Source organism: Dryobates pubescens, chromosome 22 (genome assembly GCF_014839835.1).
Source record: "Dryobates pubescens isolate bDryPub1 chromosome 22, bDryPub1.pri, whole genome shotgun sequence".
Taxonomy (NCBI): Eukaryota; Metazoa; Chordata; class Aves; order Piciformes; family Picidae; genus Dryobates; species Dryobates pubescens.
Window position 1 is genome coordinate 1,804,799 of NC_071633.1, and position 22,746 is coordinate 1,827,544.

Consider the following 22,746-nt stretch of genomic DNA (forward strand, 5'->3'; position numbering starts at 1 on the left):
CAGGTCCCTTCTTGCATTGGGGAGCCCAGAACTGAGCACAACACTCCAGATGTAGCCTCACCAGGGCAGAGTAGAGGAGCAGAACCTCCCTTGCCCTGCTGGCCACACTCTTCTTGCTGCACCCCAGGAGACCCTTAGCCTTCTTTCACTCAGGTTTTGGCTCTGTTGTTGTTTCTTTGTGCCTTTCCTTCCCTTGTCCCATGTGAAGGATGCCTTAGGGAGCATTATGAGTGCAGAGCAGGGCCAGGAGGAGGAGCAGAGGGCTGGAGCTGCTCTGCTCTGCAGACAGCCTGAGAGAGTTGGGGTTGTGCAGGCTGGAGAGGAGAAGGCTCCCAGGAGACCTTCTGGTGGCCTTGCAGGAGCTGCAGGGGGCTCCAAGAGAGCTGGGGAGGGACTTTGGAGGGGGTCAGGGAGGGATAGGGGTCTGGGACACCTCTGAGGGGGGCAGGAATCAGGCCTGGGACAGAAAGGCAGCAATGGGCACTGGCAGCCCAGAAGGCCAAGGGCAGCTCAGCTGCCAGTGCCCATTGCCAGAGGTGGAGGGAGAGGATCCTGCCCCTCTGCTCTGGGGTGTGAGGGAGGGACAGGACTGGGGGGGATGGAGCAGAAGTAGAAGTGGGGAGATTGAGATTGGCTGTGAGGAAGAAGTTGTTGCCCAGGAGGGTGGTGAGAGCCTGGCACAGGCTGCCCAGGGAGGTGGTGGAAGCCTCCTGCCTGGAGGTGTTTGCAGCCAGGCTGGAGGTGGCTGTGAGCAACCTGCTGTGGTGTGAGGTGTCCCTGCCCATGGCAGGGGCTTGGAGCTGGCTGAGCCTTGAGCTCCCTTCCTGCCAGCTCTGTGAGTCTCTGAGTGCTGATCAATAATTCCTCTGGGGCTGCCTTCCTCCCTGTGGGGAAGAAGGTTGTGCATGTGGCTCCCCTCTGGAGCAGGGCAGGGCTCAGTGGCTTACTGCTAATTAGGGGAGATCAGAATTAGGCTGCTAAACATTGCTGCAGGCCAGAGCAGGAGACTGGGATTACAGTGCTAAAAATTGCTCCAGAGCAGGGAACTTGGATTTTCTGCTACTTCCCAGTGCCTAAAATCCTCAGCCCAGAGCCCTGTGCAGGGGTGCAGCTGGCTGTGTGCTGGAGCTGCTGGTGTTGATGGGTTTCCCCAGCCCAGAATCAGATTCCCAGGCTGTGTGGCTGGGAAACACCTTGCTGGCACACCTGTAATGCCAGAGGGAGGGATGTGTCACCACAGCCCTGAGGGGAGGTGCTGCTCTTACCTCCACTGATTTGTGAACCTGGCTCTAACTTGGCCTCTGGTTCTGCTGCCTCCTTGCTGCAGCTGGGAGGTCATTTGGGAGCTGCTTGGGAGTCTTTCCCCAGGAGCAAAGCTTCAGCTCAGAGAGCAGTGTTAGCCACTGGAAGGAGGTCTCTTTTCTTCTGCTCTCTTTAATCCTTCCCCTCACACTCTCCTCCTGCATGGCCCTCGTGCCCCAGGAGCGCAGTGCTGGGCTGGTCCCTAATGACCAGATTCCATTGTATCAGTCAGGGCTGGAAGGGACCACAAGGATCATCCAGCTCCAACCCCCTGCCATGGGCAGGGACACCTCCCACCAGCACAGGCTGCTCAGGGCCTCATCCAGCCTGGCCCTGAACACCTCCAGGGAAGGGACATCCAAAGCCTCCCTGGGCAGCCTGTGCCAGAGTCTCCCCAGCCTCACTCTCAACAGTGTCTTCCTCCTCTCCACTCTCAATCTGCCCTCCTCCAGCTTCAATCCCTTCCCTCTCATCCTGTCACTCCCAAGTCCTTGTAGGAAGTCCTTCCCCAGCTCTCCTGTAGCTCCTGGAAGGCTGCCCTGAGGTCTCCCCAGAGCCTTCTTTTGTGCATGCCGCTGCCCTGTGCCTCAGCGTGGCTGGGAGGTGGCTGTGGCAGCAGCAGCCAGGCTGTGCAAAGGGCAGGGTGCTGAGGGCTGCCCTGGCAGGATGGGTTTGTTTGCTCCCATCCCTCCTTTCCCACTGCAGAGCCCTGCTGCTGCTGCTGCTGCCAGCTTGGGCTCCTGGTGACCAGGGGACAAGGGGCTCAGCAGATGCCTTCCCTTTTGTGCTGATGAGCTGTCTGCTCTCCTCCCAGCGCAGCTGGGGCACTGGGTGAGGGGTGAAGCAGGCATGCCCTGAGGGCATGGGCATCCAGCAGGGCCTGGTTTAGTGCTGGGGAATGGGCCATGGAAGGGACAGGACCCAAAAGAGCCTGCAGGAGACAGGAGGTCAGCCAGCAGTGCTGACTGTGCTGTGCATCCAGCTTGCTGAGCTGAGCTGGGGCTGAGTTCACAGCAGAGCTGGGGGCACGCTGGGGGGAAGGCACCAGCACTCCCCTCTACTGGCCCTGTGCTTCCAGGCAGAGGACTTCTTCTCCTGCCAGCATAAAAAGAGGGCACTGAGCAGAAAAGTTTTAGTGGTGGATGTTTTGATTCAGCCACATGAGGAGGAGCAGAGGGCTGGAGCTGCTCTGCTCTGGAGACAGCCTGAGAGAGTTGGGGTTGTGCAGGCTGGAGAGGAGAAGGCTCCCAGGAGACCTTCTGGTGGCCTCCCAGGAGCTGCAGGGGGCTGCAAGCAAGCTGGGGAGGGACTTTGGAGGGGGTCAGGGAGGGATAGGACTGGGGGGGGATGGAGCAGAATTAGAAGTGGGGAGATTGAGATTGGCTGTGAGGAAGAAGTTGTTGCCCAGGAGGGTGGTGAGAGCCTGGCACAGGCTGCCCAGGGAGGTGGTGGAAGCCTCCTGCCTGGAGGTGTTTGCAGCCAGGCTGGAGGTGGCTGTGAGCAACCTGCTGTGGTGTGAGGTGTCCCTGCCCATGGCAGGGGGTTGGAGCTGGCTGAGCCTTGAGCTCCCTTCCAGCCCTGACAGCTCTGTGATGCTATGATAAGCTCCAAGCCCTTGAAGCCTCTCCCTTGCTTTGTGTTCTCACCAGTGGAGCAGGATGTAAGGAGGCTCCTGGTGCATGTGGTCTTCCTTGACTTCCTGAAACATCAGTAAGGTGAAGGGGGCTGGGCTGTGAAGGTCAGGGCAGCAAAGTGCCCTGAGTTCTCCAATGCTGCCCATAAGAGCCTCAGAGCTGCACTTAGGATCAGGCAGTGGGGAGAGAGCTCTGCAGGAGGCTTTTCTGTGCCTCACTTTGCAAAGGAATCACAGAATCAATAAGGTTGGAAAAGACCTCAGAGATCATCAAGTCCAAGCTGTCACCCAACACCTCCTGACAACTCAACCATGGCTCCAAGTGCCACATCCAATCCCCTCTTGAGCACCTCCAGGGATGGGGACTCCACCATCTCCCTGGGCAGCACATCCCAATGGCTAACAACTCTCTCTGGGAAGAACTTTCTCCTCACCTCCAGCCTAAACCTCCCCTGGCACAGCTTGAGACTGTGTCCTCTTGTTCTGGTGCTGGGGGCCTGGGAGAAGAGCCCAACCCCCACCCTGGCTGCAACCTCCCTTCAGGGAGTTGGAGAGAGCAATGAGGTCTCCCCTGAGCCTCCTCTTCTGCAGGCTAAGCAACCCCAGCTCCCTCAGCCTCTCCTCACAGGGCTGTGCTCCAGACCCCTCCCCAGCTTTGTTGCCCTTCTCTGGACACCCTCCAGACTCTCAATGTCCTTCTGAAACTGCTGGGCCCAGAACTGGACCCAGGACTGAAGGTGTGGCCTAAGGAGCAGCCTTATGGAGCGTTGCTCTTTCTCTCGCTGCAGGTGAGGCTGGTGCCAGCATTATCCGAGCCTCCAAGGAGGCCAGGAAGAGGTTCCTGGGCCCACTCCACCCCTCCTTCAACTTGGTGAAGACCATCAGGAGCTGCCTGTCCAAGGCTGTGCCGGAGAACGGGCATGAAGTCGCAGCAGGGCGTCTGGGGATCTCCCTCACCCGGGTCTCGGATGGAGAAAATGTCATCCTGTCCGACTTCAACTCCAAGGAGGAGCTGATCCAGGTGAGTGGAGGCTTCCTGCACAGGGCCAGGCAGGACATGCCTCCACTCCTGCCTTGCCTTGGCCTCCCAGTGTCATGGAATGGAGTGGGATGGAGTGGAGTGGAATAGGATAGGATAGGATAGGATAGGAATGGATAGGATAGGAGAGGATAGGATAGGATAGAATAGGAATGGATAGGATAGGATAGGATAGGACAGGATAGGACAGGATAGAATTGAATAGGATAGGATAGGATAGGATAGAATAGGAATGAATAGGCTAGGCTAGGCTAGGCTAGGATAGAACAGAATAGAATTGAATAGGATAGGATAGGATAGAATAGAATGGAATAGAATAGAATAGGATAGGATAGAACAGGATGGAATGGAATGGAATGGAATGGAATGGAATGGAATAGAATAGAACAGAATAGAATAGAATAGAATAGAATAGAATAGAATAGAATAGAATAGAATAGAATAGAATAGAATAGAATTAACCAGGTTGGAAAAGGCCTTTGAGATCATCAAGTCCAGCCTCTCACCCAGCACCATCTGATCAACTCAACCTTGGCACCAAGTGCCTCAGCCAGGCTCTGCCTAAACACCTCCAGGGATGGGGACTCCACCACCTCCCTGGGCAGCACATTCCCATGGCCAGTCTCTCTGGCTGGGAAGAATTTCTTCCTCATCTCCAGCCTAAACCTCCCCCTGGTACAGCTTGAGACTGTGTCCTCTTGTTCTGGTGCTGGCTGCCTGGCAGAAGAGCCCAACCCCCACCTGGCTCCAACCTCCCTTCAGGGAGTTGGAGAGAGCAAGAAGGTCTCCCCTGAGCCTCCTCTTCTGCAGGCTAAGCAACCCCAGCTCCCTCAGCCTCTCCTCACAGGGCTGTGCTCCAGACCCCTCCCCAGCCTTGTTGCCCTTCTCTGGACACCTTCAAGTCTCTCAATGTCCTTCTTAAACTGAGGAGCCCAGAACTGGACACAGGACTCAAGGTGTGGCCTGAGCAGTGCTGAGCACAGGGCACAATGACCTCCCTGCTCCTGCTGGCCACACTGTTCCTGATGCAGGCCAGGATGCCCTTGGCCTTGCTGCTGGACTAGCAGCATGTGCCTGAGAGGAGTAATGGGGTCAGTAATGTGGAGCTGCTGCTCACTTTCTCTTTCTCCTCCAGGCCTGTGTCTGCAGTACCTTCATCCCTGTCTACTGTGGGCTGATTCCTCCAACCTTTCGTGGAGTGGTGAGTAAGGCTCTGAGCTGCTCCTTCATTACATCATGCCCTGAGGAAGGGGAAGGCAGAAGTGCTGCTACTCAATTTCAGCAGTCTCCTCACCTGGCTGCTGGCAGCCTGTAGAGGTAGGAGAAAGCCCCAAAGAAGCAACTTCCAGCAGTGGATGTGCCTTCAGACCACTGCTGTTTGCAGTTACCATAGCATCCCTTTGGATGGCAAAAGCCCTTTGAGGTCATTGAGTCCAACCCCTCTCTAACCCTCCCCAGGCTGGTGCCCAACCAGGTCCCTCAGCACCACACCTCTGCCTCTCTTTAATCCCTCCAGGGATGGGCATTCAACCACCTCCCTGGGCAGCTGTTCCAATGCTTCAGAACCCTTCCAGTGAAGAAGTTTCTTCTCACATCCAGCCTAAAACTCCCCTGGTGAAATCCTCTCATCCTGCCACTTGTTCCATGGCAAAGAGCCCAACCCTCACCTTGCTCCAGCATCCTCTCAGGGAGCTGCAGAGAGCAAGGAGGTCTCCCTCAGCCTCCTCTGCTCCAGGCTCAACACCCCCAGCTCCCTCAGCTGCTCCTCCCCAGCCCTGCTCTCCAGACCCTTCCCCAGCCCTCCTCTAGCCCTCAGTGTCCTTCTTGGAGGGAGAGGCAGAGCTGACAGAATCAGCAGTGGTTGGCTGTGGCTCAGCAGCTGCAGGCAGGGCTGTGGCCCATAGTGGTGGCTCTCACCTGGTGCCTCTCTGGGGCTAGTTGAGGTCAGTGTGGGTCAGGCACAGTTTCCAGGCTGCTTGCAACATCAGGGGGGTGGAATGTGCAGCTGAGCTGGCACGCTGAGGGCTGCCTTCTCCTGCCAAGATTCCTCCCAGGGGAAAGCATGGAGGGAACAAATGAGATGAGGAAATGAATTCCTGCCTCTTCCCCAGAAACCCCTGCCTCTGTGTCTCTGGAGGGGAGGCTGTGAGGGGAAAGGTTAACCTGGGCTGGGTGTGAGCCTGGGAAAGGGTTTGTGAAGCTGCTGGCATGGCCAGGGCGACTGTTTGGCACAGGGCAGGTGGACAGACAGACAGGAGGACCACTTCTCAAGGCAGTCTGGTTGGGTGCAGGCTGTGAAAACCATCCTCTGCCTTCCTCCTGATCTTTTCTTTTGTGTTCACTTCTCTGAGCTCAAGCCCAACAGGCTGGATGCTGAAGATGGGGGAGGGGGGAGGAAAGAAAGAGTTCTCAAATACCAAGAGGTGGAAGAGTCAGTAACTGACCTCTCCACACCCTCTAGCTTTGAGCTGTGAGCTGAACCTCTGATGAGACTCAACAAGCTAATTGGCAGGTCCTGTGAGTGAGGGTCCTGTGAGTGAGGGGCCTGTGCACAGGACATAAGGGAAGGAGCTTCAGTGCCCCAGAGAATCAGAGCTTCACAGGATGGTTTGGGTTGGAAGAGACCTTAAAGATCATCTACTTCCAACCCCCCCTACCTCCCACTAGCCCAGGCTGCTCAAGGCCTCATCCAGCCTGGCCTTGAACACCTCCAACAAGAGAAGAGAACCACCATGAGGACAGCCCCTCTGTGGTGCCAGCAGAGCCCAGGGAACAGCTTGGGCAGTGTGTCTCCTCCTAGCTTACAGAGATGGCTCCAGGCATGAGCCACCCCCCAAAAGCTGCTGCTGCCCATCCACAGAGCTCCAGCTCTGTGCCTTCAGGAGTTGGAAGGTGGTCAGGCTTGGCTTGCTGGAGCAGATCCCAAGGAGCAGCAGCTGACTGGAGGGAGGGATGCTAATCAGCATTCCCTGGGGAATGGGGGACCAGGGATTGGGGTCTGCACAGCTACCCTTGGGTTTCTCTGCAGTCAGAAGGCTTTGCCTCTCAGCTTGGCTGTAGTGAAGCCTCCTTTCTGTGTGCAGCTGATGCCCCCCTCAGGGGCTGTGCACTTCTGTGGCCTCACTGCAGCACCAGGGTGGCCTTCAGTGGCCAAAACGCTTCCCTCCAGCCACCTTCTGTGAGGCCTTAAACAAAGCTGGTGCTGCCTGCCTTGCTTTGCTGCCTACCTTGCTTTGCTGCCTGCTTCTTCCCACCCAGCCTGATCTCATCCTTGCAGAGGGAGTCAGCCAGAGGGCTCTAGCTCCAGATGTGCCTGGAGCACTGAAGCTCTTTAGAGTGAGGCTGGGGAGACCCTGGAACAGGTTGCCCAGGAAGGTTTTGGCTGTTTGGAAGTGTTCAAGGCCAGGCTGGCAACCTGCTCTAGCTTTCCATGCCCATGGCAGGGGGCTTGGAACCAGATGGTCTTTAAGGTCCCTTCCAGCCCAACCCATTCTCTGAGTCTATGCCTTTGTGTTGGAGCCTATCCAGAGGGCTCCAGGCAGCAGAAGGGAAGATCAGCCCCGATCCCAAGTCAGCAGAGCTCTTTTGTAACCAAGGTTCACCAAGAGCTTGAGTTGTTGCTCTGCAAAGGTCTCAACCTCCTGCTCTTTTGGCTGGGCCAACGTCCTCTTCCTTTTATCTCCTCTCTGTTGCTTACTGTGCCAAAGGCCTGTGATAGGAACTGCCTTACTCAGCTCCTTGTGCAGTTGTGCTCCTGCACAACTCCTGCTCCTGCCCTGAGTGCAGGCTGCTGGGGTTGCCCTTCCTGCAAGGGTAAGGCAGATGTGTTTGTGCTACGTAGGAACAGGACGTTCCCTGATAAGAGGCAGCCTGTCAGGAGCAAACCCAAAGTCCCCTCTGCTCTGTTAGCACAGCACAGCCCAGCTCAGCACAGCCCAGCACAGCCCAGCCCAGCACAGCCCAGCACAGCCCAGCTCAGCCCAGCTCAGCCCAGCCCAGCACAGCTCAGCTCAGCACAGCCCAGCACAGCCCAGCTCAGCCCAGCTCAGCCCAGCCCAGCACAGCCCAGCACAGCCCAGCACAGCCCAGCACACCACAGCTCAGCACACCACAGCACAGCCCAGCACAGCACAGCAAGCAGATTCCCAGCCTGTGTGGGATTGCTGCTCCTGCCCTGGCATCGTGCCCCTGCTGCCCCTGGGCTCTGAGCCTCCTCAACACAAACAGGAAATGGCACAGAGTGACAGCTTGGGGCAGTGCTGATTTGCTGGTGGTGGAGCATAGCAGACAGTGCCCCAGCAGTGTGGCCAAGGAGGCCACCAGCAGCCTGGCCTGCAGCAGCAGTGCTGTGGGCAGCCAGGGGCAGGGCAGGGATTGTCCCCCTGGACTCAGCACTGCCGAGGCCACAGCTTGAGGGCTGGGTTCAGTTTGGGGGCCCTCACTCCAAGAAGGACATTGAGGGCTGGAGCAGGTCCAGAGAAGGGCAACTAAGCTGGGGAAGGGTCTGGAGAACAGGGCTGGGGAGGAGAAGCTGAGGGAGCTGGGGCTGTGGAGCCTGGAGCAGAGGAGGCTGAGGGAGACCTCATTGCTCTCTGCAGCTCCCTGAGAGGAGGCTGGAGCCTGGTGGGGGTTGGGCTCTGCTGCCAAAGAACAGGTGACAGGATGAGAGGAAATGGCCTCAAGCTGCTCCAGGGGAGGGTTAGGTTGGCCATGGAGAGGGACCTGGGGGTGCTGATTGACAGCTGCCTAAACATGAGCCTGCAGTGTGCCCAGGGGGCCAAGAAGGCCAATGGCATCCTGGCCTGCATCAGGAAGAGTGTGGCCAGCAGGAGCAGGGAGGTCATTGTGCCCTGTGCTCAGCACTGCTTAGGCCACACCTTGAGTCCTGTGTCCAGTTCTGGGCCCCTCAGTTTAGGAAGGACATTGAGAGACTTGAAGGTGTCCAGAGAAGGGCAACAAGGCTGGGGAGGGGTCTGGAGCACAGCCCTGGGAGGAGAGGCTGAGGGAGCTGGGGTTGCTTAGCCTGCAGAAGAGGAGGCTCAGGGGAGACCTCATTGCTCTCTGCAACTCCCTGAAGGGAGGTTGGAGCCAGGTGGGGGTTGGGCTCTTCTCCCAGGCAGCCAGCAGCAGAACAAGAGGACACAGTCTCAAGCTGTGCCAGGGGAGGTTTAGGCTGGAGGTGAGGAGAAAGTTCTTCCCAGAGAGAGTTGTTAGCCATTGGGATGTGCTGCCCAGGGAGGTGGTGGAGTCCCCATCCCTGGAGGTGTTCAAGAGGGGATTGGATGTGGCACTTGGTGCCATGGTCTAGTCATGAGGTCTGTGGAGACAGCTTGGACTGGATGATCCTTGGGGTCTCTTCCAACCCTGGTGATACTGTGAGGCTGTGATGATGAACAATTTCTTCCCCAAAAGGCTTGCCAGGCCCTGGCCCAGGCTGCCCAGGGCAGTGGTGGAGCCCCCATCCCTGATGGGATTGAAAAGCTGTGTGGATGTGGTGCTGAGGGCCATGGTTCAGAGGTGCCCTGGCAGTGCTGGGCTGCTGGTGGGACTGGATGTGATGTGAAAGGTCTCTTCCAGCCCAGACAGTAGCATGCTCTGTGTAACTGCGCCGGACAGCAGGCAGGTCCCGCAGAGGCACAGCCGGCCCTCCCACGAGTGCTTTTCTCTTTGCATGCTCTTGCCCAGCACACCTGACTGTGGCAAGAAGGGCCCAGAGCAAAAGGGAGGGGGTTGACTCCTCCAGTGCTGCTGGCTGGGCTTACTTGTGCCCACAGCTGGGACAAAGCCCTCTGGGCAGGGGCCCAGCGTGGCTAAAGCCTGGGAGTGACGAGCGCTGCCTTTGTCACAGCATCACAGTATAGCTAAGGCTGGAAGAGACCCCAAGGATCATCCAGTCCAAGCTGTCACCACAGACCTCATGACCAGACCATGGCACCAAGTGCCACATCCAATCCCCTCTGGAACACCTCCAGGGATGGGGACTCCACCACCTCCCTGGGCAGCACATCCCAATGCCGAACGACTCGCTCGGTGAAGAACTTTCTCCTCACCTCGAGTCTAAACCTCCCCTGGCACAGCTTGAGACTGTGTCCCCTTGTTCAGGTGCTGGATGCCTGGGAGAAGAGCCCAACCCCCACCTGGCTCCAGCCTCCCTTCAGGGAGCTGTAGAGAGCAATGAGGTCTCCCCTGAGCCTCCTCTTCTGCAGGCTAAGCAACCCCAGCTCCCTCAGCCTCTCCTCACAGGGCTGTGCTCCAGACCCCTCCCCAGCCTTGTTGCCCTTCTCTGGACACCTTCAAGTCTCTCAATGTCCTTCTGAAACTGAGGGGCCCAGAACTGGACACAGGACTGAAGGTGTGGCCTGAGCAGTGCTGAGCACAGGGCACAATGACCTCCCTGCTCCTGCTGGCCACACTGTTCCTGATGCAGGCCAGGATGCCCTTAGCCTTCTTGGCCCCCTGGGCACACTGCTGGCTCATGTTCAGGCAGCTGTCAATCAGCACCCCCAGGTCCCTCTCTGTTTGGCAGCTCTCAGCCACTCTGCCCCCAGCCTGTAGCTCTGCCTGGGGTTGCTGTGGCCAAAGTGCAGCCCCTGGCACTTGGACTTGTTGAATGCCATCCTGTTGGCCTCTGCCCATCTGTGCAGCCTGGCAAGGTCCCTCTGCAGAGCCCTTCTGCCCTCTACCTGACCAACATCTGTTCCTAACTCGGTGTCTCGCCGGCAGAGGTACGTCGACGGCGGCATCTCTGACAACCTGCCCCAGTATGAGCTGAAGAACACCATCACAGTGTCCCCCTTCTCAGGGGAGAGCGACATCTGCCCCCGGGACAGCTCCACCAACATGCACGAGCTGAGGGTCACCAACACCAGCATCCAGTTCAACCTGCGCAACCTCTACCGCCTCTCCAAGGCCCTCTTTCCCCCGGAGCCACAGGTGGGTCTGGCAGCGCCACAGCCAGGAGGCGCTCGGGCAGAAGCTTCCAGAGGCTCCTAGCTGTGTCTCTGCCCTTTGCCTGGGCTTTGCCCTTGACATTATCAGCCCAGGGAGTTGGCAGGCCTTGCCCCTCTGCAGCCGAGGGTCGCCTGCTTCTCCCTCGTGAGCTGGGGATCGGCCGGTGGCAGCTGCTCGGAAAGCGTTCCCCTGTCACTCCCCGCAGAAGCCTGGCTCAGCTGTGAACAGGGCTGTGCCAGCCCTCCCAGCCAACCTGCTCCTGAGTGCTTGAAGGTCAGGATGGAGCTGCCAGCCCAGCCTGCAGCCGCTGACTCTCTCCTGAAACGTGCCAGCGGGGCAGCTGGCACCGCAGGCCTGAGCCAGGGCAGCCTCGGGGGGGCCCTGCCACATGGGCACAGCCAACCTCTGCTCCTGTGCTGAATGCCTTGGCCAGGATTTCCCTGCCCCTTCTCCACAAACTCAGTGGCCACAGTTCTGGGCTGCTTGTCACAGTGATTCAGGGGAGGTTGCCCACAGCAGTGTCAGCCCCAGACGGGGAACTGAGGTGGCTGCAGCTCTAAGCCCATGCAGAAGCCACATGCCAGGAGTCCCTTCCCATCTGAACTGCCCTCTGATTCCCGTATCCCACGCACTCAGGTCATGCCTGCCACTGCTGCTCAGGGCCCCAGAAGTGCTGGCAAGGGTGAGATTTGACCTTGGGATCGCTCAGGAGCGAGGAGAATTCCTCTGGAGCCGGCAGTGAGCTGGGTGTCTGCTGTGCTGCAGCAGGCAGCCCCCACATGAGCTGCTGTTGCCTTCCTCTGCCCACAGGTGCTGCGGGACATGTGCAAGCAGGGCTACCGGGATGCACTGCACTTCCTCAAGAGGAATGGTGAGCCTCTGGCTGTGCCTGCCTGCACTGACTTCTTCTTCTGGGCCACTCAGGGCTGCACAGGGACAATAGTGTGTCCATGGGACAGCAGTGTGACCTTCTGGCCAAGAAGGCAAATGGTCTCCCCGGGGTGCACGAAGAGTGTGGCCAGCGGGGCAAAGGAGGGTCTCCTCCCCCTCTACTCTGCCCTGCTGAGGCCACATCTGGAGTACTGTGTCCGGTTCTGGGCTCCCCAGTTCAAGGGGGACAGGGATATACTGGAGAGAGGCCAGTGGAGGCTGTGAGGGTGATGAAGGGCCTGGCACATGTGTGATGGGGAAAGGCTGAGAGCCCTGGGGCTGTTGAGGCTGGAGAGGAGCAGCCCCAGAGGGGCTCTGATCCATGTCTCTAAATATCTGAGGGGTGGGTGTCAGGATGAAGGCTCCAGGCTCTCTGCAATGGTGTCTTTGTCATAGGACAAGGGACAACGAATACAAACTGGAACCCAGGAGGTTCCACCTCAGCAGGAGGAGAAACTTGTTTGGTGTGAGGGTGCTGGAGGCCTGGGGCAGGCTGCCCAGAGAGGTTGTGGAGTCTCTTTTCATTCAATCATAGAATCAGTAAGGTTGGAAAAGACCTCAGAGATCAGCAAGTCCAAGCTGTCACCCAACACCTCCTGACAGCTCAACCATGGCTCCAAGAGCCACATCCAATCCCCTCTGGAACACCTCCAGGGATGGGGACTCCACCACCTCCCTGGGCAGCAGCAACTCTTTCTCTGGAGATTTTCAAGCCCCATCTGGATGCGTCCCTGTGTGACCTGCCCTGGGTGACCCTGCTTTGGGGGTGACCCTTGTGTGGATGGGTTCGGAGGTCCCTTCCAGCGCCTACCCCCGGGCGCAGGGCGGGCGCGGGGCGGCGCGGAGCCGTGCCCCGCGCTGTAGCTGGGCGCCAGTGCCTTTGCTGCCACCTGGTGGCAGAGTGCGGCGGAACAAGCGCCGCGGGCTGCCCGGCGGGGAGAGCCTGCCCCAGATCAGAGCAGCCATGCAGCCATGCAGCCATGCAGCCATGCAGCCATGCAGCCATGCAGCCATGCAGCTCTGCTTCTGGATTAAGCTGCGGGAGGCAAATCTTGCCTGCAGGACTGGCAGATTACAGCAACAGAACGCTGCCAACCGGCTCCCTGTGGGGAAAGGTTTGAGTTGCTGGTGGGGCTGGAGAGCTGCCAGACAGAGAGGGACCTGGGGGTGCTGATTGACACCCGCCTAAACATGAGCCAGCAGTGTGCCCAGGGGGCCAAGAGGGCCAATGGCATCCTGGCCTGTATTAGGAGTAGTGTGGCCAGCAGGAGCAGGGAGGTCATTGTGCCCTGTACTCTGCATTGGTTAGGCCACACCTTGAGTCCTGTGTCCAGTTCTGGGCCCCTCAGTTTCAGAAGGACATCGAGACACTTGAAGGTGTCCAGAGAAGGGCAACAAAGCTGGGGAGGGGTCTGGAGCACAGCCCTGTGAGGAGAGGCTGAGGGAGCTGGGGTTGCTTAGCCTGGAGAAGAGAAGGATCAGAGGTGACCTCATTGCCCTCTACAACTACCTGAAAGGTGGTTGTAGACAGGAGGGGGTTGGGCTCTTCTCCCAGGCAAGCAGCACCAGAACAAGGGGACACAGTCTCAAGCTGTGCCAGGGGAGGTTTAGACTCGAGGTGAGGAGAAAGTTCTTCACTGAGCGAGTCGTTCGGCATTGGGATGTGCTGCCCAGGGAGGTGGTGGAGTCACCGTCCTTGGAGGTGTTCAAGGGGAGATTGGATGTGGCACTTGGTGCCATGGTCTAGTTGTGAGGTCTGTGGAGACAGCTTGGACTGGATGATCCTTGGGGTCTCTTCCAGCCTTAGCTATACTGTGATACTGTGAAAGAGGATCATCTCGAATCAGCAAGGACACTGACTAGCATCTCCTCCAGGGAGACCTAACAGCAACCTACCTGAAGGGAGCCTACAAGAGGGATGGAGAGAGACTCTTTGCAAAGGCCTGCAGTGATAGGATGAGGGGCAATGGCTTCAAATTAGAGCAGAGCAGATTAAGACTTGATGAGAGGAAGAAGTTCCTTACCATGAGGGTGGTGGAACACTGCACAGGTTGCCCAGGGAGATGGTTGAGGCTCCATCCCTGGAGATATTCAAAGTGAGGCTGGAGAGAGCTCTGGACAACCTGATCTAGTGGAGGATGTCCCTGCTGAGTGCAGAGGGTTGGGCTGGATGAGCTTTGGAGGTCCTTTCCAGCCCATCCTTTCTATGATACTGCAGTAGCATTACAACAGGTGGAAGCTAAAGAGGCTGGGTATGATAGCTGTGTGTCTGGGGAGGGCTAGGGGGATGTGAGCACTGCCACTCTAAGGCAGGGCAGTTGGTTGGTATCCTCATGGTGTGGCTTCTCTCCTCAGGACTCCTTCATCGTCCCAGCCCTGCCCGTCCTCTCCTTGCCATAGAAGCCCCTCCAGGAGAGAAGAAAGAGGAAGAAGCAGAAGCTGAGGACCAGCCTGAAGACAATACTGCTCTTGCTGTTGTTGAGGAGCACATATTTGAACACTTGCCTCCCAGACTCAACCAAGGTATGATCCAAAGGGAGAGAGCCCAGGCAACCTCCCTGTGCTGCCAGCTCCTCCTCAGAGGCTGGCTGGGGAGCGTGGGTGCTGCTTCTGGCTGGGGGTGGACATACCCAGGGACTGAACTGGCACCTGCTGATGGCCAGGGGAAGTTGGGGCCTCTTAGACAAGGTGTGGCTTGCCCTCTGGAGGCTGAATTGGGAGAGTTTGGCTCCTTTGACAGTGCTCTGCATGGTGCAGAGAGGAGGAGCTCTTGTTGCTGACTCCTTTGGGGGTCTGGTAGAGCTGAAAGCTGTGCTCAGAGAGCTGCCAGCCTGAAGCAAGACCTCCATGAGCAGTGGAAGGTGGGGAGGGGAGACATCAGTCTGGGCAACTTCTAGGGGGTGGCCAGGGAAGGGATAATCCCATTGTGGGGTTTCAGCTGTGCTCTCTTCTGCCCTCAGCTCTTCTGGAGGCTTGTGCTGAAAGGAGAAGCTTCTTGACTGGCATCACCAACATGCTGCCTATCCGTGTGGCCACAGCAATGATGGTGCCCTACATGCTGCCTCTGGAGTCTGCAGTTTCCTTCACTCTCAGGTGGGCCTTTGCCTGCTTCCCTCCCTGGAGTCCTTCCCAGTGCAGCAGGGTGTTTGGTGGAGCAGGAATGGACACAACTGGATCCTCTCTAGCTCAGGGAGTTCCAGGGAAAAGAGTTCCTGCCACTCACCAGAGATAGGGGGGTGGAGAAAGGGCCACCCAAAACCTTCCCTGCCTTTCTGTGTCATTTAGCTGGAGCAAATCCTTCAGCCTGAGGGGAGATGGTTGTCTGCTGGAACTTGCCCTGGAGAAGAATGATGAATTTTGGAGCCTGGAGAGAGATTTCTGAGCTGGGAGTGCAGGGCTGAAGTCAGGAAGCACAGGAGAGGGTCCCTGGAGCAAGGGGTTGAAGTAGCTGCAGCCATTGCCAGCTCTGCATTGCCATGGCTGGGAGGGCAGGTGTCAGACTCCTGCTCTGAAAGGTCTCTGGCAGGAGATAGTCTTAGGGGAAATCCTCTTTCCAAGTGTGAAAATGAAGGAAGAGTATGGAAAAGAAGAAGTTCCTGGACTGTTCCCAACCTCCACAACTTCTCCCCTTAATCCTGTGGCTGCTGTGAGTGGTTGCCAGGGCCACTGAAAGCCATCAGCAGCTCTGGGCAGGAGGCTGCTGTGGTGCTCTTGCCAGCCTGTCCTTCGTGTGGCCCAGCTGCTGGTTCTCTCTCCCCAGGTTGCTGGAATGGCTCCCAGACATCCCTGAGGATATTAGATGGATGAGGGAGCAGGTGACTGACATCTGCAGCTACCTTATGAAGAAAGCCAAGAAGAAACTGGGCAGCCACCTCTCAGCCAGGTAGGGCAGCTTTCCTCCACTGGAGCAGCCTTCCCTTTCCCCCTTTCCCCTCTGGCTTCCACAAACTCCACTGCAGTGGAGCAGGGGAAGGCACAGGCTGGCCAGAAGGATTTACTGCCCAGCCCAAAGTGCAAGCCTGGACCTCATGGTCTCATGGCTTCCTTAACTGTTGGATAGACTCAGCACATGGTCCCCTGCCTTCCTCCTGTCACAGGGCAGCCTGCCATGAACCAGAGAGTTGTTTGGGTTGGAAAAGCCCTCTAAGGTCATCCAGAACCCAGCCCCACCATGGCCACCAAACCATGGCCCCAGGTGCCATGGCCCCAGGCTTCTTGAGCACCTCCAGGCATGGGGACTCCACCACCTCCCTGGGCAGCCTCTGCCAATCCCTGACCACTCCTGCAGCAAAGAAATTTGTTCTCATCTCCAACCTAACCCTCCCCTGGCACAGCTTGAGGCCATTTCCTCTCAGCCTATCATTAGTTACTTGTGAAAGGAGATCACCACCAGCCTCCTATCACCTGACAGTAGGGAGAAGAGAAGCCTGTGGGCTTTGGCAACCTCCTTTCAGGCAGCTGTGTAGAGCACTGAGGTCCCCCTCAGCCTCCTCTTCTCCAGACTAGAGAAGAGTCTTCTCACCCAGAGAGCTGCTGGTCTGACTCACCAGGAGATGTGAGGGGGAGGGAGTGTGGCACACACAAAGGCTTCTGACAGAGATCCCTGCAGTCAGGGCTGGGACAAACCAGCTCTGTCTTTCTGGAGCTGTGCTCTTTCTGTGTCCAGTTCTGGGCCCCTCAGGTTAGGAAAGATGTTGAGCTGCTGGAAGGTGTCCAGAGAAGGGCAACAAAGCTGGGGAGGGGTCTGGAGCACAGCCCTGGGAGGAGAGGCTGAGGGAGCTGGGGTTGCTTAGCCTGCAGAAGAGGAGGCTCAGGGGAGACCTTCTTGCTCTCTGCAACTCCCTGAAGGGAGGTTGGAGCCAGGTGGGGGTTGGGCTCTTCTCCCAGGCAGCCAGCAGCAGAACAAGAGGACACAGTCTCAAGCTGTGCCAGGGGAGGTTCAGGCTGGAGGTGAGGAAGAAGTTCTTCATAGAAAGAGAGATTGGCCCTGGGAATGTGCTGCCCAGGGAGGTGGTGGAGTCCCCATCCCTGGAGGTGTTTAGGAAGAGCCTGGATGAGGCCCTTGGAGCCATGGTTTAGTTGATCAGATGGTGCTGGGTGACAGGTTGGACTGGATGATCTCAAAGGTCTCTTCCAACCTGGTTAATTCTTCTCTTCTCTCCTCTTCTCTTCTCTTCTCCTCCTCTTCTCTTCTCCTCCTCTTCTCTTCTCCTCCTCTTCTCTTCTCCTCCTCTTCTCTTCTCCTCCTCTTCTCTTCTCCTCCTCTTCTCTTCTCCTCCTCTTCTCTTCTCCTCCTCTTCTCTTCTCCTCCTCTTCTCTTCTCCTCCTCTTCTCTTCTCTTCTCCTCCTCTTCTCTTCTCTTCTCCTCCTCTTCTCTTCTCTTCTCCTCCTCTTCTCTTCTCTTCTCCTCCTCTTCTCTTCTCTTCTCCTCCTCTTCTCTTCTCTTCTCCTCCTCTTCTCTTCTCTTCTCCTCCTCTTCTCTTCTCTTCTCCTCCTCTTCTCTTCTCTTCTCCTCCTCTTCTCTTCTCTTCTCCTCCTCTTCTCTTCTCTTCTCCTCCTCTTCTCTTCTCTTCTCCTCCTCTTCTCTTCTCTTCTCCTCCTCTTCTCTTCTCTTCTCCTCCTCTTCTCTTCTCTTCTCCTCCTCTTCTCTTCTCCTCCTCTTCTCTTCTCCTCCTCTTCTCTTCTCCTCCTCTTCTCTTCTCCTCCTCTTCTCTTCTCTTCTCCTCTTCTCTTCTCTTCTCCTCTTCTCTTCTCTTCTCTTCTCCTCCTCTTCTCTTCTCTTCTCCTCCTCTTCTCTTCTCTTCTCCTCCTCTTCTCTTCTCTTCCTCTTCTCTTCTCTTCTCTTCCTCTTCTCTTCTCTTCTCCTCCTCTTCTCTTCTCTTCTCCTCCTCTTCTCTTCTCTTCTCCTCCTCTTCCTATTCTATTCTACTGTACTCCTATTCTATTCTACTCCTATTCTATTCTATTCTGTTCTGTTCTCTGGTGACCTGCTTGAGTCTCCTCATGTGCTGACTCTTTGCATGTGTTTGCCTTTCAGGCTCTACTACCACCTGGAGCTTGGCAGGCCCCAGAGCCTGCCCATTGCTTCTGGCCCTGCTTGTGGGGAGGCCCTGCCCCTGTGGATGAGAAGCAACCGCTCCCTCTCTGATGTCATGATGAAGTGGGAGGAGTACCAGCGCCAGCTCATGCTGGGCTTGCTCTGCATCAACGTGGACATGCAGGCCTCCCTCTTCCCTCAGGAGGGCTTCCAGATAAAGCTGCCACCTCTGGACTGTGCAAAAGAGTGCCTGCCACTCTTCTGAGCCTGCTCCTGCTGGGGGAGGAGGGTGGGTGGGAAGGGGAAGGAGCAGTCCCCCCCCAAGCGGCAGCAGCCTGCCCCGTGCCCCTGAGCGTGCTGCCAAGGAGGCTTCCCTGGGGGGATGCTGCTGGAACTGACTGCAGCCATTCATTGCCAGCTGGGCCAGGCAGGGGCCCCTCTGTCTTCAGAGACTCTTGGGGGGTTGATACCTTGCCTCAGGCCTGTGGTGAGGCCTGGCCGTTGCTGGTGGCCAGGCTGAGGCTGTCCCCAACGATGCACTTTGAACGGCCGCTGGCTTCCGACTGCCAAATCGCCAGGAGGTAGATGACGCTCTCAGGCTCACAGCTTTTAGCTTCCTCTGCTTTCCAGAGCATGGCCCTTGGGTTTCCTGCAGCCACCTGGCATCCCTTAGCTCTTCAGCCACCTGGCATCCCTTAGCTCTTCAGCCACCTGGCATCCCTTAGCTCTTTGTGCTGCTGAAAGGAGAAACAGCCTCTGGCCCAACCACTTTTCCTCACGGCTTCCAAATCTCCTCTTGAGTTTTCCTCCCTCCTTTTGCTGAAGACACCTCCTTTCCTCTGTCCTTTGACTGCATCCCCCCCAGAGGCCAGAGCTTGGCCCTGCTGCAGACTGCCCTGGGACTGCAGAATGCAGTGAGAGTTGGTTCATGTTGTCATGGTCTCTCCCTCTTTGACTTTTGTCCTCAGGGGACTGCTGCAGCTGGAGCTGGTAAGGGTTGAGCAAGTCGTGGAGTTTGTTTGGAAGGAGGTCGTGTAGGCAGAGTGTTTGGGGTTGTTTTCCAGGGCAATGTGTGGAGTCTGAGGCCCCATTCCTGTCACCAGGAATGCAGTTAGCCTGGGGGTTGCCCTGGAAAAGCTCAGCCTCCCTGTCAGGCTGAGCTAGCAGCTGGAGCGGTGTGAAGTGCTTGTAGGAAGGTGAGGTGGTGCTGGGCTTGTGGTGGAGTGTCACAGCAAGTGCTGGGCAGGGGACTGCTTCTGAGAGGAGCTGCCCTTTGCTCCTTGAGGGACCATGCAGCTGAAGGAAATTGCAAGTGGCTGGTACAGAAGGGCTCTCCTGCCAAACCAGCTCCAGCTTTTGCTGGAGGAGATTGGATGCTGAGGCTTTGGAGGGAGAAGGACTTAGGCTTGCAGCCACACCGCCCCCACAGCTCGCCTGGCTCGTGGTGTGGCTGGCAGGTACAGCTCTGCAGCTGGCACTAGCAGCAGCATGAGAAGTGGAAGTGCAGCTGGGAGTGTGGGAGCACACACTTGGAGCAGGCTGCTTTTGTCTTGGCCCGTGGAAGAGCAGAGCTCCTGGGTCTGCAGCAGGGCAGGACTGTGCCTGCTAAGCTTCTGCCTTCTTGGTGGTGGTCTGGGTGGCACTTGCTGTGCCACTGTGAGCTCTCTTTTCCTCCTCAGGGTGAGCATGTGGCTTCCTGTGGGGACTGCATCTGCTTCTACCTTAAATCCTTGCACTGTGGCACACAAGCAGCTCCTGCTGCCTTTGTCTGCAGCGTTGTCTAGCTGCATGAGGCGCCTTCTACCTCTCCTAGCACAAACAGCGCGCCACTGGCCAAAGCCAACATCCCCTGCCCCTGCTGGAGAGCAGGCTGACCCAAAGCACACAGTCTGGATGTGCAGTAGTGATGTCTGAGAAGCTCTCTTTTGGCACTTTGGAGTTAGAAAGGTAAAACTAACCCCAGAGGCTGTACTAACAAGCTGGAGAGAGCAGCCCCCTGCCTGCCCCTCTGCCTGCCCCAGCAGAGTGGGCTGAGCTGCTGGCTGCTGCTGCTGCTTCCTCCCAGCACCCTTGTGTTGGTGAGGGAGACTCTGACAAACCCTGGCACCTGGGAGGCAGGAGACTGGGCAGGTGTGGTGGTAAACCCAGGAGACCCCCCCCCCCCAGTGCAAAGATGAAGTTGTGATTTAGAGTGTCACCCCCACTGCCCACCCTCCCCCCAGCTCCCCCCCGGGTGCATAACCTGCCTGTGCAACACAGGAGGGGCTGCACAGCTGCTGAAGCAGCCCTGCACTTCTGCAGTCAGCTTTAGTTCTTCAGCTCCACATAGGTTAGGCAATTAAGGCACAGGGAAGCTGCTACAGGAAGAGGGGGGGAAAAAACCAACCCCAAACCAAAACCAACCAACCAAAACCACCAAAACCAACCAAACAAACCCACCCCAAAACCTGGGGACAGGAGCCTGGCATTGTGGTGCCACAACAGGAGCCTGGCATTGTGGCAGCACAACAGGAGCCTGGCATTGTGGTGCCACAACAGGAGCCTGGCATTGTGGCAGCACAACAGGAGCCTGGCATTGTGGTGCCACAACAGGAGCCTGGCATTGTGGTGCCACAACAGGAGCCTGGCATTGTGGCAGCACAACAGGAGCCTGGCATTGTGGTGCCACAACAGGAGCCTGGCATTGTGGCAGCCACAGCAGGAGCCTGGCATTGTGGTGCCACAACAGGAGCCTGGCATTGTGGCAGCACAACAGGAGCCTGGCATTGTGGCGCCACAACAGGAGCCTGGCATTGTGGCAGCACAACAGGAGCCTGGCATTGTGGTGCCACAACAGGAGCCTGGCATTGTGGCAGCCACAACAGGAGCCTGGCATTGTGGCAGCACAACAGGAGCCTGGCATTGTGGTGCCACAACAGGAGCCTGGCATTGTGGTGCCACAACAGGAGCCTGGCATTGTGGCAGCCACAGCAGGAGCCTGGCATTGTGGCACAAGTCCACGTTCGGATTGTCTAAAGGCTGTGGCTAAAGCTTGCTGCTGGCTGGCTGTTAACTGCAGTCAAAGTGAAGCAGCCAGCAGCTGCTGTTGGTTAGCTGGGAGCAGGCTGAACGTGGTGAAAGTGAGAGAGGAGAAGAGCTGTTTGCTGGGGGGAGGGAGGGGAGGTTGGGGCACTGCTTGCTCTGGGGCAGTGGCACATGCACCACTGCTGGGTGCATGCCAGGTCCCTTGTCTCTGAGGGAAGGGCACCCAGGGGTTGAGTGGCCAGAAAGGAAGGCATCTGTCTCATCCAGAAGCAAAACATCTGTGAGGGCAAAGCTGGAGAAGGCAAATGTTGTGCTTGCAAGCTGCTGGCTGCCCTTTTGACTCTGCCTTGTTTGTGCTCATACATGGGTGGAGAAAATGATGCAACCACTTGCTTTTTATGATGATGATGATGGTTTTTTTATCCCTTCTTCCTGGACTGGTAGAACCACTGAGTGATTATGTAAACCACTACCCGAGGAAAGAAAATCCTCTTGGCAGCAGAGCCAGCTAAGAAAGGGCAGCTTGGCATCTTCCTTGGATCTCCTTCTCCTGCAGCAGAGCCAAGTGGGCTGTGGCCACTGCCTGCCTGTGCTGCAGGCCAGAGGGCTGGCTGGGTGTGGGCAGGCAAAAGGCCTCTCTGTGTTTCACCCCCTCTGCCCCTGGCTCTGTTCACCTCTCCAAGAGCAGCTTTTGCACTCTGCAAAGTGCAACCACAAAGCAAAGCCTGGCTTTTAACTCGACGGGCCTGACTGCAGGGAGGAAGCTGCAGGTTTCCCTAGGCTAATGGGCAGGGTGTGGAGGGACCCCGGGGCAGCACCACTCTTGAGTTAACCCTTCCTTCCCCTCTGCCCAGCCCCCAGCGCTCTGGCTGATGGCTCACTGGCTTTAAGCTCTGATAAAGCAACTGCAGATCCCTCCAAAGCACCTCAAGCCTCCCCCCTCTCCCTTAAGCCTCACACATCTGCTTGAAGTTCTTGCTGCTCCTTCCTTCCAGAGCGTGGAGAGCTTAGGGAAGATCTTGCAAAGGCAAAGGGCTGTGGCTGCTCCTGATGAGCAGCTTTCTACTGTGCAGGGCTGCCTTGTCCAGGTCAGGCCCCACTCCTGAGCTCCCTTGGAACCCTCATGGTAGGCTCTGGGCTGGAGATGGAGAGGTTTGTTAGTGCTGAATGGAATCCTTCAAGCCTTTCTTCTCCTGGCACAGGTTATCTTCTGGGCAGCAGCTGCTGCTTTACCTCCACTTGCCAGGTTCAGAGGAACAAGAGCTGTAGCAGCTCCTCCTCCTCCTCCTCCTCCAGCCCAAGGTGTGGCTGTGGTTGTCAGGCCTGTCTGCTCTCCAGTGTCTGGTGCTTGAGAGGTCAGGTTCCTGGACCAAAAGTTCAGCTTGCCATCTGTTGTGGGTTGAATTAGATCTCCCCCACTACCACCTTCTCCTATTCACAATTAGTACCTAAGCTAGGGGCTGGCTCCAACCACTGCACCATCCACATCCAGCTGTGCTGCCAGCATGCATCTGAGCTCTGCAGGAGTCCCACCCAAGCCCTTGCTTCACCTGCAGGCTCCAACCACTGCACCATCCACATCCAGCTGTGCTGCCAGCATTCATCTGAGCTCTGCAGGAATCCCACCCATGCCCTTGCTTCACCTGCAGGCTCCAACCACTGCACCATCCACATCCAGCTGTGCTGCCAGCATTCATCTGAGTGCTGCAGGAGTCCCACCCAAGCCCTTGCTTCACCTGCAGGCTCCAACCACTGCACCATCCACATCCAGCTGTGCTGCCAGCATTCATCTGAGCGCTGCAGGAGTCCCACCCAAGCCCTTGCTTCACC

At 57.4% G+C, this 22,746-nt stretch overlaps 2 protein-coding genes across 2 annotated transcripts in view; both read left to right on the plus strand.

Moving 5' to 3' along the window:
• Positions 1 to 18,180, plus strand: part of PNPLA2 (patatin like phospholipase domain containing 2) — a 43,055-nt gene extending 24,875 nt beyond the window's left edge. The window contains exons 2-9 of the mRNA XM_054171845.1: positions 3,724 to 3,956; positions 5,110 to 5,175; positions 10,698 to 10,907; positions 11,736 to 11,796; positions 14,211 to 14,378; positions 14,816 to 14,948; positions 15,616 to 15,738; positions 17,893 to 18,180. Of these exons, the coding sequence (XP_054027820.1) occupies positions 3,724 to 3,956; positions 5,110 to 5,175; positions 10,698 to 10,907; positions 11,736 to 11,796; positions 14,211 to 14,378; positions 14,816 to 14,948; positions 15,616 to 15,738; positions 17,893 to 18,157 (1,259 nt within the window). The 3' untranslated portion in view covers positions 18,158 to 18,180. The remainder of the gene's footprint in view (positions 1 to 3,723; positions 3,957 to 5,109; positions 5,176 to 10,697; positions 10,908 to 11,735; positions 11,797 to 14,210; positions 14,379 to 14,815; positions 14,949 to 15,615; positions 15,739 to 17,892) is intronic.
• Positions 18,181 to 18,426: 246 nt separating this feature from the next.
• Positions 18,427 to 22,746, plus strand: part of CRACR2B (calcium release activated channel regulator 2B) — a 75,700-nt gene continuing 71,380 nt past the window's right edge. Inside the window, exons 1-2 of the mRNA XM_054172002.1 lie at positions 18,427 to 18,473; positions 18,861 to 18,882. Of these exons, the coding sequence (XP_054027977.1) occupies positions 18,427 to 18,473; positions 18,861 to 18,882 (69 nt within the window). The remainder of the gene's footprint in view (positions 18,474 to 18,860; positions 18,883 to 22,746) is intronic.